Genomic DNA, 17,140 nt, shown 5'->3' with positions numbered 1-17,140 from the left:
GGAAGGACAAAGAAGAGCCGTGGCACTCACCTCCTTGATCAGGTTGGCCACGTAGAGGGCCGTCAGGGGCGTCTGCTCGGCCACCTTCATCACAACCACGTTTCCCGTGGCCAAGGCCGGTCCCAGTTTCCAGGCCTGCATCAGCAGTGGGAAGTTCCACTAGAAGAGATATTGTTCAGTCATTTCCAACTCTTTGTGTCCCCATTTGGGGTTTTCTTGTAACCTTGCCATCTCCCTCTCCAGTTCATTTTACAGATAGAGAAACTGAGATAAACAGGGCAAAGTGACTTGCCTAGGGTCACACAGCTAGGAAGTGTCTGAGGCTGAATTTGAATTCGGGTCTTCCTGATTCCAGGTCCAGCGCTCTATCCACAGCACCGCCTAGCTATTACTTATATGTTGTCTCCCCTGTTAGAACGGAAGCTCTCTGAGGACAGGGACTGCTTTTGGTCCCTTTTTCCCCTCCTCTGTATATGCCTGGGACATAGTAGGTATTAATGAATACTTGTCAATCAACTGATCTCTGGAGTGCTTTTATTCCAGTGGGAATGGCTAACCGCCAAGGATGGTCATCCTCTGGCTTGACAGGCCCAGAGGTCTGTCCTTCTGTTGGCTTGAGCCCTTTCTCTGACAAAGCCAGGAGCCAGCCCCCCACCCCACCCTCCCTACCCCACTGTGTGGAGGACCACAGGGCCATACTAACTCCCCACAGCCGCCAGCACGTGCGGACTCGGCCTGGCTGCCCCTCCGAGAGCTGAGGCTTCCCAGCCTAAGGCCCTCCCCAACCCTGGTTCGCCCAACGGACCTTGCCCAAGACCCATCTGAGGGACACAATAAGACAGGAGAAAGCCCTAAGTCTGCTCAGGAGACAATCACAAGTACTTTCCATCCCGTCCTGCAGAGGGATCTAAAGAGCGCAACCCCAAAGAGAGAGGGGCAAACAGGAGGGAGAGGCAGCATGTAGGGGAGGGGCAGCCTGGCCACAGAGAGCTGGGGACACTCAGAATCATTCTGTGGCTTTGTACAAAACTCTTCTGCTGACTTAGCGTGGTTCCCGCCAGAGAACCTGTAAACCCTCTAGTGCCTGGACACTTGGCCTGAAGGTGAGATGCTTGACAACCAGGGTCTCAGAGAGATGCTGTACCTGAAAAAACTGGAGACTGCAGCCAACCTGGCTCCTCTGGACTTGAACAGGCAGGGCCTGACCAGTCAGCCAACAAACATCTATTAGACTCTTACTATGTGCCAGGGCCCAGCTAAGTAACTGGGGGGGTAGGGAGACACACAGGCAGAGGGAAATAACCATGTACTGACAAAATCTGAGAAAATAGGTAAATATGTGTACACATATGTATGTGTGTATATATATATATATATATATATATATATATACACATACATACATATGTACATATATTTATACACAGAGAGAGAGAAAGAGACAGAGACAGATGAAGGGGACAGACAGTATTAGAAGGGGGTTGGGGGGAGTGGGAGATGGAGAGAGAAAAACAGAAGGCAGAGGAGAGAGAAAATAAAGGAAGAAAGGAGAGAGATACTAAGAGGAAGGGGAGACACAGAAAGGGAAGGAGGGAAGAGGGGGAGAGAGAGGGCGGGAGGGAAGAGGAAGACAGAGATGGGGGGAGAGGGAGAGAGAGAAAGTGAGAGAGAGAATGAATGAATGTAACTAGGAGGCCATCCCTGAGGAAAGGCACTACCTTTAAAGAGGCCGAGGAAAGGTTTCTTAGCAAGACGAGCATTCTCAGCACAGGCCGTTCACAGCCCATGCAGACTCAGAATCAGAAATCTTGTTCGTGGACCAGCCACATGGCCAGTGTCACTGGACCCAAGGGGGCGTGTTGGGGAGTTAGGTGTGAGAAGAGGTGGGAGGGGGCCTCTTGTAACTGCTCCTGGGGGCATGGGAAGCCACCCCAGTCTCCTGAGTGGGAGGCTGACGTGACCTGACCTGCATTTTAGGAAAACCACGTCAGTGGCCGAATGGAGGATGAGCCAGAGTGGGGAGAGGATGGAGGCGGAAAGACCCCCCAGCAGCTACTGCCGCAGGACAGGGGGGAGGGGCTGCACCTGGGGGTGGCAGGGTCAGAGCAGAGAAGGGGGCCTATCAACAGGCCTCAGCAACAGCTTGGATCTGGGGGGTGGGAGAAAACGAGGAACCGAGGATGACACTTAGGCTGCAAGCAGGGGGGTGGGCAGGATGGTGTGGCCCTCTATGGGAACAGGGAAGTTTGGAAGGGGAGAGGCTTGGGGGGAAATAACGAGCTCAGTCTGAGCTATGTCTACTAGACATCCAGAGTCGAGTGTCCAAAAGGCAGCCAGCGGTCATTAAGCACCTACCGTGTGCCAGGCCCCAGGGACACAAGCACAAAATGACAAACAGCCCCTCCCTGGAGGGAACCAGCATGGACATGGGTGATCCAGATCCAGATGAGTAAGTACCTGCTGACTACCACAGGCGTCAGGGAAGGCTTCCTGTAGGCGGTGGCGCCACAAGCTGAGCCAAATAAAAAAATCAGTATATTCAACATAAGGGCTAGAGGCCAGACTGGTGATTCCACTGGCACAGGGGCCTCCTGGGCTAGGAAACTCCCTGTGCCCAGCGCAGGCAAGCCCCTTCTCTGGGCTCAGAGCCTTGCAGAACAGCCCAAGGCACTACGAGCCTCCCTGTCCTGTTCAAGCTTACGCACAGCCAGGACGCTTCAGAGGCAAGATCTGAACTCGGATCTCGATAACTCTAAGGCTAGCTCCCCGTGCCCTGTGCCAAGCTGCGTCTCACACATTCGAAATACACGCAAGATAAATGCCAGGTAATTTTAGGTAGAGGCCCTGAAAACATCCTTCTTTTTTGGAAGCACTTTTTTCAATCGTGTACAGAGCGGAACGAACAGGGTAGCGATGTGAACAGATACACCTTCCGTCACCAGACCCATCCGTGGAGGCTTTCTAGCCTGGCCGGCCTGGCCTGTGCTTGCCCCTCAGAGGCACCATCTTGGAGTCACCTTCTTGCCACTGTGAACCATAGCAGGATGACTTCAATGGGAGCCGTCCTCGATGGCAGCCACTACTGCGGCCCACCCCACGGAGCAGTGAGATTGCTCAGTTTTTCTGCCTCATTCCAGGGAAAGCTCAGGTAAGCGCAGACCAGGCCAACATTCAGGATTTGTGGGGAGGGAGGCAGGAGCAAGAGGGAGGCATCACTTACCGGAATGATCTGGGCACACACCCCAACAGGCTCATGGCGTGTGTAGCTGAAATAATCTCCATCCATGGGGATGGTCTTCCCGTGGTACTTGTCAGCCCAGCCCGCGTAATACCTGAAAACGTCAATGGGTTTAATGTAGGCCTTCTAAAGCCCCAGCACAAAGGAGAGCAAACAGGTTTAAGATAGCCCCCACTTCTCAAAGAGCTTTCCTCTTTGGCTCTCTCCCTGCGAACACCGCGGGAAGCACTAAAGATTTGGCCTGGGGGACCTGGGCAACAGAAGAGAGGATACCCAGAGTTCCAAAAACAACACCAGGCAAACATATTCTCTACCCTCTAGAAGCTTACACTCTAGTGGGGAAGGAGTCAAAGAAAGACGTGAGTATGTGTGAGAAGTGATGAGAAAACTTGGAGCAACCTCCTCGTTTGGGGTAAGGAAGGGAAAGACCCAGATTTCATGAGTATAGGGACTTCCAGATGCGGATACTACCTCCACTGATGCAGATCACAACCCCTTTGTAACCCCTGGTCATCTCAGGGTTGCCTCTCGAAATGAAAGGTTAAGGGACTTGCCCAGGGTCTCATAGCTACAATATGTTGGAGGTAGGCCTCAAACCCAAGGCTTCCTGACTCCAAACCTCAATTTGCTAACACTACACTGTCTGTCATTCGTATGTGCAGTAAGTTATGTTCATACACAGAAGCAGGGCTTGGTTCATTCTCTGAATCCCCAGGGTTTTATGTAAATACAGTAGGCATTTAATCAATGCTTGCTTATTGATAAGGGATAGGAGAGGAGAGAGGAGAGGAAAAAAAGAGAAGGGAAAGAGAAGAAAGAAGGAGGAGAGGGAGAGAGAGAGGAAGGAAAAGAGAGGGAAGAGATAGAGAAAGGAGAAAGAAGAGGGAGGAGAGAGGGATATGTGTGTGTGTGTGTGTGTGTGTATACATGCACACACATTAGATATATGCCTATATATACGCGTGTATATGTGTGTGTGTGTGTGTGTATATATGTGTACGTGTGTGTATTTGACTTACCCATGCCCACCCCCGTGTGCCCCATCTGTTCTGAAGGGCGGATTGTTTTCCTTCCCCTTCCTCCTCTCAGAGGAAACACAGTGCTGGTAAGAGTGAAACAGGATGTGCGATTCCACAAGCATAGTAGCTACTGGGTACCAGTTGTGCCAAGAACCTAACGGTCCCTGCCCTCAGGGAGCTTACATTCCACTCCCCTAAACAAGTGTATTCAATAACCAGGAGGTGTTACAGAGCCTATGAACTATTTCATAAGCCTTCGAGGCATGGTCCTGGGCCAGGGCTCATCAGAAGCTGCCTGAAGGGTCTTTGTGTCCCGTCCCCCCCCCCCAGTTCTAGACTGTTTACATCCATGGGATTAACACCTGGAAGTCAAAGACAAAAAAGAAAAATAACAAATTTGCCAAAACGATGGCAGCCACGCTCTTTCCACCCATAGCCTGGGGAACATCTATTGACTATAGGGGGTAAATACAACGGAACATGATCATGTGATGAGAAAACAATGAAGATAAAGAACTCACAGAAACCTCAAAAGAACTGTATGAGCCGAAAAGGACCCACATGTACAAAAATATTCATAGCAGCTCTTTCTGTGGTGACAAAGAATTGGAAACTGAGGAGATGCCCATCCATTGGGGAATGGCTGAGCAAGTTGTGGTATATGAATGTAATGGAATACTATTGTGCTATAAGAAATGATGAACAGGCTGACTTCAGAAAAACCTGGAAAGACTTATATGGTCTGATGCTGAGTGAAGTGAGCAGAACCAAGAGGACTTTGTACACTATAACAGCCACATTATGCAATGACTAAGATTGTTAAACTGAACGTTTCTCAGCATTATGAGGATGTAAGACATTTCCAGAGGCCTCGGGATGTATAATGCTGTTCACATTCAAAGAAAGAACTATGGAAGTCGAATCGCTATCACTTATTTTTACTTTCTGTTGAGTTTTGTTGCCACTCTCCGATGGTTCCTTGTATTGGTTTTAATTTTTACTTACAACTTCACTAATGTGAAAATATGTTTAATGGGTACGTAAATGTAAAGCCTATATCAGATTGTGCACCATCTTGGGGAGGGTGGGGGGGAGGAAAAAGGAGAAAAATTTTCAACTCAAAAGCATATGGAAAAAATTAAAAAATTTAAAAAAAAAAAGAACTATATGAGCTGATAAAGAGCCACATGCACAGAACCAGAAAAACACTGTACAATGTTGATAATGATGGGAATGAATGGGAATGAAAAAACTCCGAAGGGCAGGTGAACTCTAATGAACCAAAAAGCCAGTCTCAGATCTGGGATGTTGCTGCCCACTGGGCTCCTGGTACTTCTTCTGTCTCTTTGCCAGAAAAAATGGGGAAGGGGGCACATGTTGCCAGATGACTTTGGAGTAAGAACAAAATGCATCAATAAAACTTTTTTAAAGTTAAAAATGATGAAGTTCAATGAAAAATCATTTATTAAGCACCTTCTAGGCACAAGGCACTATGCTGGACAGTGAGAATACAAAAAGAAAAAATGAAACAGATCCACCCCCAAGGGGCCTTGCATTCTACTGAGGAGAAAGAAAAGTTAAAATAACATCCATGAGATGTTATTGCTTTTTAAAAAATGTTACTGCTTTTTAAAAAAATTATGTATTTTAGATATGTGTGTCTAAAAATATATATTAAAACAAACAAAATTACACAAATACACGTGTGTATATTGCACACACACATAAATCTGTATGAGTCCATAAATGTGTACATATAATACACATACATGTATATAGGCACACATGTGCATATATATATGTGTGTGTGTAGATATATATATATGTATATATATATCTACACACACACACACACACATGATCTTCAGTAACTCCTAAAGAGAGTACCAAAGTGAATCCATTTTCCCCACACTATCTTGGTCTCCTTAGAACTTTCCTTTTCAGTGCTAGAAGCATATAGAACAAGAACCACGGTACCTACCGAATGCATTTGACAACCATGTCCAAATCCACGAGGTAGGAGATGGAGTAGGGTTTGCCGTTGTCCAAGGTCTCCAGCGTCTGAGAAAAGAAAAGCCGTTCAGTCTTCGCGTGTGCACGTGCCTCGTGCCTATACAGCTACTGGTCACGACAGACTCCTACTCCTAACTCAGGCTTCTGAAGCAGGTGCCGGGTGTGTGCATTTGGGTAGTAGGGAGGGAGGGCAGGGAGGCAGGGGAGGAGCACGTACGGCCAAGTAAGCCCGGTCCCTCTCGATCAGGTCTGCCAATCGGTTCAAGAGCTTTCCTCTCTCCGATGCATCCATCTTCCTCCACGGGGAGCCATGGCGAAACGCCTCTCTCGCGGCTTTTACTGCCTTGTCCACGTCTGCCTGGGAAACAAAGGCCAGGCCCCCGCTCAGTCTGTGCATGATGACGATGGCGACCGACCAGGGACTGCTCTTCCCAGGATTCTAGCTCTAGGGGCCAGCCGATCCACGTCCCTTATTTGCAGATGAGCTAGCTGAGAAACACGAAGATGAGGAGACCTACAGGATCATAGATCTCGAGCTGAAAGAGAAACTAGAGGCCTTCGAGTCTGGTCCCCTCCTTTTACAGTGAGGTAAGTGACTTGTCCAAGGTCACAGGGGCAGTAAGCATCACAAGTGGGATTTGAATCCCGGTCATCTGACGCTTTCTACCAGTCCACACCCTTCTCTCCATATGCATTCATCCCCGAATCCTGGGCAGGCACAATAAATACCTATCAATCCAAGCGAGCCAAACACTGAAACAAAGGTCCAAATACATGACCAAACCCTCCCAGCAGCACTTTCTATGGTGGCAAAGAAATGTGGACATAAAGGGGGTGCCTGCCCATCAACTGGGGAGACAGCTGAACGGAAGATGGTGTGTGCACATAATGAATCATTACCGGACAAAACCAATTTGATGAATTCAGAGAAACTTTGGGAAACCTGTACTAACGGATGCAAAATGAAGAAAACAAACCCAGGAGACAACCTATACAACGACTACAATAATGTGAACAATAATAAAATTCAAAGGCAGATCAACTCAGATGAACTTGGACGCCCCATATGGATTCCAGGGGACAGCAGATAAGGCCTCCCTCCCTCCTCCTCCAGAGTGCTGGGAGGAAAGGCAGAGAGAGACCACGGATGACAAACTCTGATGGTTGTGTCCAATGTGTGGCGGCTCAGCGTTGCACTGTTGTTTTTCTTTCTTATGAGGGAGGGCATTATGGTGGGGGCATAGTATAGGGGGAAATAACATGGTGTAAAAAAAAAGGTTCAATAAACCTCAATAATAATAAATATATATTGATCCATCCTTAAAACACATGCCTGAGAACTGTCCAATTAATCTAGCTCCCCAATCTTCTCTCCACAAACTCAAACTTAAGGATGTGAAAAGGGGAAGCGGAAACAGACAGTGAGAAAACTTCCTCTATTGCTTTGCCGTTTTATAATCTTAGTACACAAGAGGTGAGGTGACTCCTCCAGGGCCAGCCAGCCAGAAGGTTTCAAAGACTGCACTTGAACCCAGATCTTCCAGCCTCCAAAGCCAGCTTATCACATCACCTCACAATACTTAAGAAAACACAAACTTGTTGACTGAAGCATTTCTGCTCCCTACATGTGCAAATAAAATTCATCTTTAGTTCTACAAACACTTCAGGTGTTAAGGACAGGGCCACAGATTTTTCTCCCTCACTATTTATTTCCCTTTCAAAATCAGAGTGGGAATGACCAGTTTACTGGTATCTATTTTTAAATAATAATTTTTAAAAATGCTTATCCATCCCCAGAGAAAGAACTGGCTGTGTCTGAATACAGATTGAAGCATACTTTTTTTTAACTTTTAAAGTAACAATAATAGTAATGATGATAATGAAAGCTCAAGACAAGGACATTCCTGGGATTTCACATCTCCCCCTCCTCCCGTCTTCTCAGAAAGAGAAACTAGTAAGACGATACACATTTCAAAAGGAAAACGGCTGTCTTTCTAGAAGAGACTCAAATGTGCCAGGTCTCCCTCACTCTCTGCCCCTGCAAAGAACACAGGGAGCCGACAAAGCGCATGCTGGCCTTGCTGCCTGTTCGGGACGAGGCTCTCTGTACCTTGTCCCCCTCGGCCACTTGACAGATCACATCCCCGGTGGATGGGTTGATGGTGGGGAAAGTCTTCTGGCTGATGGCATCATGCCACTCGTTGTTTATGAAAATCTGCCACAGGAAGAAAAAAAAAGAAACTTTCCATCAGTCAGTCAACAAGCATTTAATTAAACATTTACCATGTGCCAAGCACTGAGCCTTTAAGCTTCGGGACTTGCTATTAACTGGAGACCACCGTGAAGCACCATGAATGGATGGGGCACCTGGATAAGACCTCAGTTGGCGTCAGCTTGGCCACCGCAGAGGTCAGATCTGGGGAGAGAGAGGTCTTCACTGCAATTGGCAAGTGTGCCAGGGAAGGGAAACCCCGAGCGGAGACACTGAAATGTCACAGAACAACGTGCTAGAAACTGTCCCTAGCTCAGCAGAAGGAGGATAATGGCCCTGGCGCCATTTTGTCCCATACTCAAAAACTGCAGAATTTCCGAGTTAGGAGAGAATGTACTCTCCATTTAGACCAGGAGTTCTTAAACTGGGGACCTCCAAGGGGTCTGTGGATGGATTTAAGGGACTCTGTGAACTTGGCTAGGAAAAACTGACACCTCTAGCTCTATTTCAGTATAATTGGTTTCCTTTCTAATCCTATGCATTCTTCTCAGAAGGGGTCCACAGGTTTCACCAGACTGCAAAGAGGTCCAGGACACAAAAAAAGAGTCTAAGATCCCCTGAACTAGTGCCAACAAAAACCTTGAAAAAGAATTCGGTTCTGTGACAAGTGGCAATCCAGCCCGTGGCTGAAACCTTCCAGCGGAAGGCCCAAGGGAGGAAATAAGCACGTCAATAGCACCTACTATGTGTCAGGCACTGTGCTAAGCACTTGAAAAAAATTGTTATTTCATTTGATCCTCACAACCACCCTGGGAGGTAGGTGCTGTTATTATCCCCATTTTACAGATGAGGAAACTGAGGCAGACAACGTTTAAATGACTCACCCAGTATCACAGAGCTAATGTCTGAGGCACGATGTGAACACGGGTCTTCATGCCACCAGCCCGGTGCTCTATCTACTGCACCACCCAGCTGCCTCTAGGCACAGTGAGCATGTCACCCCCTCCCCCAATTGAATCAACTCCGGTGGCTGCAGGATCAGATAAAAAATCCTGTCTGGCTTTTCAAGTCCTCCATAACCTGGCCCCTTCCCACCTCTCCCGTCTTCTTACGCCCGACCCCCTCCCAAGTTCCCTCTGATCCGGTGATACAGGCCTCCCCCCTTTCCTTCAACATGAGGCTCTATCTCCCTGGTGACTTCCCCCTGGCCGGCCCGTGCCTGGAATGAACTCTCTCTCCTCATCCTGGCCTCCCACACTCCTATGAGTCTCAGATTCAGTTCCACCTTCTGTAAGGAGCTTTCCTTTTGTTTTTAATTTAAAAAAAATGTTAAGTCCTTCTTTTAAAAAAAATTATTAAGTTTTTATTGACATCCTGTTTTTCACACACCCAGTCCCCAGTCCCCCATCTCCCCCACCTTTTCCAGTCCTCCTTAATCTTGTGGATAGAGCTCTGGCCTTACAGTCAGGAAGACCTGAGCTCATATCCAGGCTCAGACACTTGGCACTTACTAGCTGTGTGACCCTGGGCAAGTCACTTAACCCCAACTGCCTCACCAAAACAATAAAAACAAAAAAAAAATCTTGTACTTTCCCTCTGAGGCTACCCCCAATTTCTCACACCTCTGTCTTGTTGGCATGTAGCTGTTTGCATGTTGACTCTTCCATTAGACTGGGAGCTCCTTGAGGGCAGGGCCTGGTTTTTGTTTTTTATCTCCAGTGCCTAGTACAGTGCCTGACACACACAGCAGGAGCCTAATAAATGCTGCTTGATTGATGTCACTGGTATAAGGAGCCCCTGGGTGAGGAAACTCAGCCAACACATAAATATGGATGGGCACCATCTCTGTCTGCCATTCATAGTCTCAGAGAGTTGCCTAGGTCATCGAGAAGTTAAGAGATTTGCTTGAGGCCACAGCCAGCATGCCTCTCAGGCAGGACCTGAACCCAGGTCTTACCAACTATGGTTCTCTATGTACCACCCCATGCTGCCTTGCTGATATTCCTGTTATACCCATTTCACAGATGAAATACCTGAAGCTTGGAACAGCTGCCCAGGCTCACATAGTGAAGTATCCAAGGCAGGTTTTGAACCTGGCTTCTGCCAGGATGGCTCCCTTTCCATACTTTCTCCTCTTCTGTCTCTATAACTGTCTTGCTCTCTCACCCTCCCTCCTTCCCCATGTCTGTCCATCTGTCTCTCTGTCCCTCTTCAGAACACACTGGGGGGAAGGGGAGGGGGTCGGGCTGTACTCTTTGCTGAATGAGCCTGGGTCAAGGATTTGCACCCAGGGCTCTCCCTCAGTACAAAGCCCAGGGTTTGAGATAACAAAGTTACTCACACAGGGAGGGCCCAACCCCCAGCCAAGTTTGGGGTTTCACGCTCTACCAGCATTATATAATAATGTTTGTTTGGCTGCTCTGTGGGCTAGGATTTCTACAGCAGAGAACGAGAAAGGAAATTTCACAACAGAAAGAGCTCTTGGGGGTAAGTACTCTTCAGCGACAGGGCTTTACTGAGGTCAGAGCAGACAAAAGGAGAGAATGGTTGTGGTTCAGGCATTTTGAGTCCTATCCACCTTTCCATGACCCCAATTGGGGTTTTCTTGGCAGAGATCCTGAAGCGGTTTGCCATTTTCTTCTCCAGTTCATTTTACAGATGAGGCAACTAAGGCAAACAGGGTTAAATGACTTGCCCAGGGTCACACAGCTAGTAAGTATCTGAGGCCAGATTTGAACTCAGGAAGAGTAGTCATCCTGACTCCAGGCCTGGTGCTCTGTACACTGCGCTACGTAGGGGCCAAAGAAGCTACTGCAATCTATCAGTCCGTTAAAAGAAGGCCAGCACTTAAAGTGCTTGGCACAGGCTCATACATACAGCACATCCCATCCCATCTCAGGACAGTGCCTGGGCCAGCCATCTCTTCATCTCCCACTAGGCTGCAGTCCTCTGGAATCCTTCACCAGGCCCCTGCCCACCTTCAGCTTCCCCCACTAGCATGTAAACGCCTTGAGAGCAGGAACTATCTTTCTTTGGGCTTGTAAGCCCATTCCCAAGTGGAAGACCTTATGCTATCCCTATCGAATTTCATCTTCTTGGATCCTGACTGTCAGCTACTGTGGTTAGCTCTCCCTCCCAGCTAGGTGCTGTCATCCCTGGGACCCACCACTGTAGACCTTCTGACCGCTGACAATGAACCATTAACAACTTCTCTGATTTTGCATATCTGACCAGTTGAATCCTTCAGACTATATTCTTATCTAATTTACAGATCTCTGTCTTCAAGATAAGAATATTATGAGATATCTGGAGAGCAAAGCAGCACAGTAGGCTAGACCAGAGGTCAGGAAGGTGAGTTCAAATTCAGCCTAGTTGTACGACCTCATACTAGCTGTGTGACCTTGACCAGATCACATAACCTGTCTGCCTTGGTTTCCTTATCTGTAAAAAGGGAATAACCTCCAAGGGGCTGTTGTGAACACAAGACAACATGTGTTTTGCAAACCTTAAAGTGCTATACAAATGCTATCTTCGTCATCATCAAAAGGTTTGCTAAATCTTTCCCTTTCCCTGGCAAGACAGAGCTGGACATTAAATGAGGTGCCACTTGCTCTACAGATCACAGATCTAGAACTGGAAGGGACCTTAGAGGTCACTGCATCCAACCTGAGACCACCCTGGCTCCCCTGACCAGCAGTGACCTAGCACCAGAATCATCAGAAGGTTCTGCCTCTGACCCAGGAAGATGTAGCAACATCAACCCGGCAAACAATGAAAGATCTTTAAAATGCATTCTTCCAGGGCAGCTAGGTGGCGCAGTGAATACAGCCCTGACCTTGGAGTCAGGAGGACCTGAGTTCAAATCCAGCCTCAGACACTTAACGTTTCCTAGCTGTGTGACCCTGGGCAAGTCACTTAACCCTGATCACCTCACCAAAAAAAAATAAATAAAATAAAGAATAAAAATAAAGAATAAAATGCATTCTTCACATCTCCCCTCCCCTCCCTTCCCCTCCCACTCCACGTCTTCTGGTGCCATCAGGGCCCCTGGTCTGACAGAGTCTACCTCACCTGGGAAGCCTTTGAGTACGGATGGACCCAGTGGCAGGCAGCCTCCACTGTCTAAGCAAAGCCCGGCCCTCTCCTCTGCTAGTGCATCTCACAGACAGAGGACATCACTGGCAGTGACCTCCTCACTCACAAGGTGAACACCACCGATTTGGAGCCAGAAGCCCATCCTACTCCAATGTCTTCCTCTGACCCAGGAGGAACCTGAGACTTAGAGAGTAGAGGGACTTGACCCCAAAGTCACCAGGTAAGTCACAAGTGGCAGAGTGGGGATCTGAACCCATGTTCTGATCCCAAATCCATCCCTCTTGTCAGGGCAGAACACAGCCCCTCCCAGAAGCTCTGCTTCTCACCACAGCCTAGGATCCCATGAAATTTCTCTACTCCCACTGCCTGACTCATGTTGAGAGCCAACTTAGCCTAGTTCAGAGAGGCCCTTTGAAAGCTTGGAGCCACAAAGATGCTAAGTCATGGAAGGAGGTTGGCCTTATCTCCAGAGGGAAACCACCCACACTCAAGGGTGGACTTTGCTGCAAAGAGCTATAAAGAGGTCACCAAGTGATAGCTATTTGCAGTCCTAAACTTTGGGCATCAACAGGCACTCCCTGCAGTTCTTTTTATTTTAATCTTTTTAAACAAGTCCTACCCAGTAAACACTTGAACCACTCAGACAATGTGATCATGACCTTCCCAGAGATTGTGAGGTCCTGGGTCCTAAGGGCTTCAAGCCAAAGGCTGACTCCACCCCCTAATACCACATATATTTTCCCATCTTCTGATCTCCATCCCTCATGCCAAGACAGAGTCCAAAGAGTTGAACTCAGAAGTAAATAGATCATGTCAAGAGACCTTTATTTTGCCAGCTGAAAAGTAACTCACAGGAAGTTCTCCAGACTAGGATTCTGGGCTGCTTTTCTTAAGTAAATAGGAGGGTGGAAGGATACTGATTAGACCCAGTGCAAAACCTTACAGCTTGGAAACCAAAAGAATGGAATCTTAGGGAAAGCAAGTGAAAGGGCTGGCACTGTTTCTTAACATTAAAATGTAGTTCCAGGAAGCAGAATCACAGAGTTAGAAGAGAAGTCAAGTGGGGCAGCTAAGTGGTGCAGTGGATAGAGCACCAGTCCTGGATGCAGGAGGACCTGAGTTCAAATCCGGCCTCAGACACATAACACTTAATAGCTGTGTGACCCTGGGCAAGTCACTTAACCCCACTGCCTAGCCAAAAAAGAAAAAAAAGAGAGAGAGAAGTCAGAAGTCATTTAGGTTAGAAGCCATTTAGCTCTTAAGGTGGGGTTTGGGTTTTTTTTGTTTTTGTTTTTTGGTGAGGCAGTTGGGGTTAGGTGACTTGCCCAGGGTCACAGAACTAGTGACTGTTATGTGTCTGAGGCCACATTTGGACTCAGGTCCTCCTGACTCTAGGACTGGTGCTCTATCCACTGATAATCACTTTCTGCTAACTATTTCAGCATCATTGGTTTCCTTTGTAATGCTATCCATCTGGTTTAATGCGTTTAAAAACCTGATTTTGAGGAGTCCATCCACAGGTTTCCCTGTGCCCAAGGGGTCCACTGGGGACGGTTAAGAATCCCCCCGACTGGCCCCAAGTCTACCTCTCCTCCCCAGCCTGCAAAGTGATACTCCTACAGCCCAGTCACGCCCTACACTCTGGATTACCACCCACCCTCCCTCCCCCAGCTCTCTCTAGCCTCCATCAGGATCAAACAGGAAAACGAAGTTTGGCTTTCAAAGCCCTTTACAACCAGTCTCCAGGTGACCTCTCTGGGCTTTCAGGACATTACTCTCCTTTACCTAAATCACCAAGGGACACCCCTGAAATCAATCTGCAATTTGCATCTGTTGTTCCTAGATCTGACTTCGGAACAGAAGGCTAAAACAAGCTGGAGCCTTCCCCTGACCCCAACCCCAGCCAGCCCAAGTGTGCTCCCCTAAGACTGTGGGGATCAGATTATTTTCAAAGTGAGTAAATCAAGACTCAACTGCCCAAAAATTCATTCCCGACCTAGACAGGGGGTGGCCCCCAAATAGAGGCACAGGGGCCAATAAGGAAAGCTATAGCCTTGGGACTCAATAAATGAGTCAAGAGGGTCTATGCACATACCCTCAGTTTTCCTGAAGAGCTCATACACAGGGGACTGATGGCTCAATTCTCCAAGGGGTTTAGCAACAGTCCCACCTCTGAGCTTCTAAAATGTTCCAGACTTACCACACTGACAAGTTCAGGGTGGACCCCAAGAATGCTGGAGTGCCACCTGAAATGATGAGGAGGAATAGACGTGTGGTTCCTATCGTCCTGAAAGAACTTACTCAGACAGTCTCCAAGTTAAATCACCCCATTTCTTAGGGTGATGCACTCAAGTGGATCTGCTCCCACGTGGGAGAGACAGAGAATAGGCTGCAAAGGCCTGTAGGCAGGTTAAAGGTATAGTTTAGATGTAATTTTATGAAATGGGGGAAAAGGGGCAAGACAGTGGGAAGAGCAAGCCCGGCTCCAAGATGCCTGGAACTTCAGGTAGTCCAGAGGTGTCATTATCATACAGATAAGTAAAGAGAATAGGAGAGGGGAGGGGAAGAGTTGTTCTGGAATTGGGGGCACTTTGTGAAAGCACAAAGGTAAGTCCAAAGGTAAGGGGGGGGGGCCTTATGCATCTTTGATCACTCTTCTGGCTAGTCACATCCTGCATCTTATCTCACATCTCACATCTCAAATCCTGCTTGCTCCATCTGACTGGAGCACTCCTTTCTACCTCATCAACACCACCTTCAAAATCATCTTACAATTCCTCAGCTATCTCGTGGTCAGAACCCCATTCCATCTGGAACAGAGCACTGTTCCCCAAGACGAGTCATTAAGCATTTATAAAAGCACCTACTATGTGCCAGGTGTTATGCTAAACTCTGGGGATGCAAAGAAAGGCAAAAACTGTCCCTGCCCTCTCAAGAAGCTCAGGTTAATGTAGGGATAACGAACAAGAAATTCTATATAAACAAGCTATCCACGGGATAAAGTGGAGATAATCTCTGAGGGAACACACCAATATGGAGGGGAAATGGGAAAGGCTTCTTGTAGAAGGTGGGATTTGAGCTGGGAATGAGGGAAGCCACCCCCATCACACCCTTATGATGGGTCAGAATGGAAGGGGTAGGGAAATGGATGCACAAGCTGTGGTCTTATGAATGAAACAGTGTAAGGGACAACAGAAGTAGCAAGGTATGTGTGGTCCTACCGAGAGCCAGCCTCAGTCAGAAACATCTGGGTTCAAGTCTCACATCCAATTAGTGCCCTAAGTGACTCCTAAGACTAGACCTTGCACTGATGGGGAGTTCCCTCATTGTCTTCCCTATACTTCGAAACCAGGAGGGATTAAAAAAAAAGAAAGAAAGAAAAACAGGTCTAATTTTTTTTAAAAAGGAACAAATACAAACAATTCAGATAATTATGGAAAACCTTGTGTGATGATTGCTGTCAAGTGAAGAAAGTAGAAAGAGATAAAGAGATGGAGGAAGAAAGGGATGCTGAGAGCTGGCTTCGAATTTGTGAAGGGTTAGATTTGTTCAACAGGGCCCCAAACGGCAGAACCAGATGCAATGGGTGCCCAGGAGCATTTTTAGGATCCCTATCAGGGAAAAGTGGCTAACAATGGAGCTATCTGAAAATCAAACAGGCCACCCTGGGGGTTAGCAGACTTCCTTCCCCCACTGTAGAGGTCTTTCAGCAAAGGCTAGGTGAGTACTCTATCAGGCAGGTTAGAGCAGGGATTTCTTTTTGAGTAGGGGTTGAATTAGTCCAGGGCCAAGGCCCCTCCCAAATCTGAAACCCCCTAATTCTTAGGGTGTAAAAGAACAGAAGTTAAATAATAACTCATATCAAAGAAATGATCAGTATCTGGTTCGGATGGCTGATGTTAGAACACACGGTCTTCTTGTAAACTGGCAGACTCTGGATACGGACAGTCCTTGTCAGGCGAGAGAACATGATGGAGAGCTTGTAAGAACCATGGGATCACACAAAATCAGACTCCAACCTAGAAAGGACCTCAGAGGCAATCAAACTCATCTGTGTTTGGGGCAGGGTTTGAAATCGGGTCTTTCTGACTCCAAGCCAGGGGCCACCTTGCTGCCTCTGAACATTTATTCACATCTAAGTGTCAGGCACTGTCCTAGGTACTGAGGGTCAAAACCACCAGCTTACTCATGTAGGCAGAAGAGCCAGAGCTTACTGTGATGACATGCTGTTTTACATTTTTCTGTTTAAATTAAACAACTTTTTTCTCCCTCTAATACTGACTTAAGCAAGGACCTGAATAAAGTCTCCAGTTCTCTGGAATTTGTTAGAAAAAAAAGACTATTTCTCCAACCTTCTAATTCAGGGAGGTATCATACATACCACCTCAGGTAGAGACCTTTCCAGTCTCATTTCACTTAACTTCCCTCACTTTCTGTGCCCCTGACTGTCCTCTGTGCATTTAGGGTCTCCCCCTAAATCTTTGTATAAGCCATACCTCATACCTTAAATTCATTCCCTCCTCACCTCTATCTCTAGAATTATTTTTAGCATCTTTCAAAGCT

The 17,140-nt window shown here is 47.4% G+C and overlaps 1 protein-coding gene across 1 annotated transcript in view; it reads right to left on the bottom strand.

Moving 5' to 3' along the window:
- Window positions 1–17,140, bottom strand: part of ALDH2 (aldehyde dehydrogenase 2 family member) — a 29,517-nt gene that overhangs the window by 6,995 nt on the left and 5,382 nt on the right. The window contains exons 2-6 of the mRNA XM_020970197.1: window positions 8,381–8,485; window positions 6,488–6,628; window positions 6,239–6,318; window positions 3,221–3,332; window positions 31–159 (exon numbers count right to left, since the gene is read on the bottom strand). Coding sequence (XP_020825856.1) covers window positions 31–159; window positions 3,221–3,332; window positions 6,239–6,318; window positions 6,488–6,628; window positions 8,381–8,485 — 567 coding nt within the window. The remainder of the gene's footprint in view (window positions 1–30; window positions 160–3,220; window positions 3,333–6,238; window positions 6,319–6,487; window positions 6,629–8,380; window positions 8,486–17,140) is intronic.

This window comes from Phascolarctos cinereus, unplaced genomic scaffold (assembly GCF_003287225.1).
Source record: "Phascolarctos cinereus isolate Bilbo 61053 unplaced genomic scaffold, phaCin_HiC Scaffold_4;HRSCAF=312, whole genome shotgun sequence".
In the NCBI taxonomy this organism is placed as follows: Eukaryota; Metazoa; Chordata; class Mammalia; order Diprotodontia; family Phascolarctidae; genus Phascolarctos; species Phascolarctos cinereus.
Note: the sequence above shows the minus strand (reverse complement) of the source record. Positions and strands in the feature narration are given on the sequence as shown.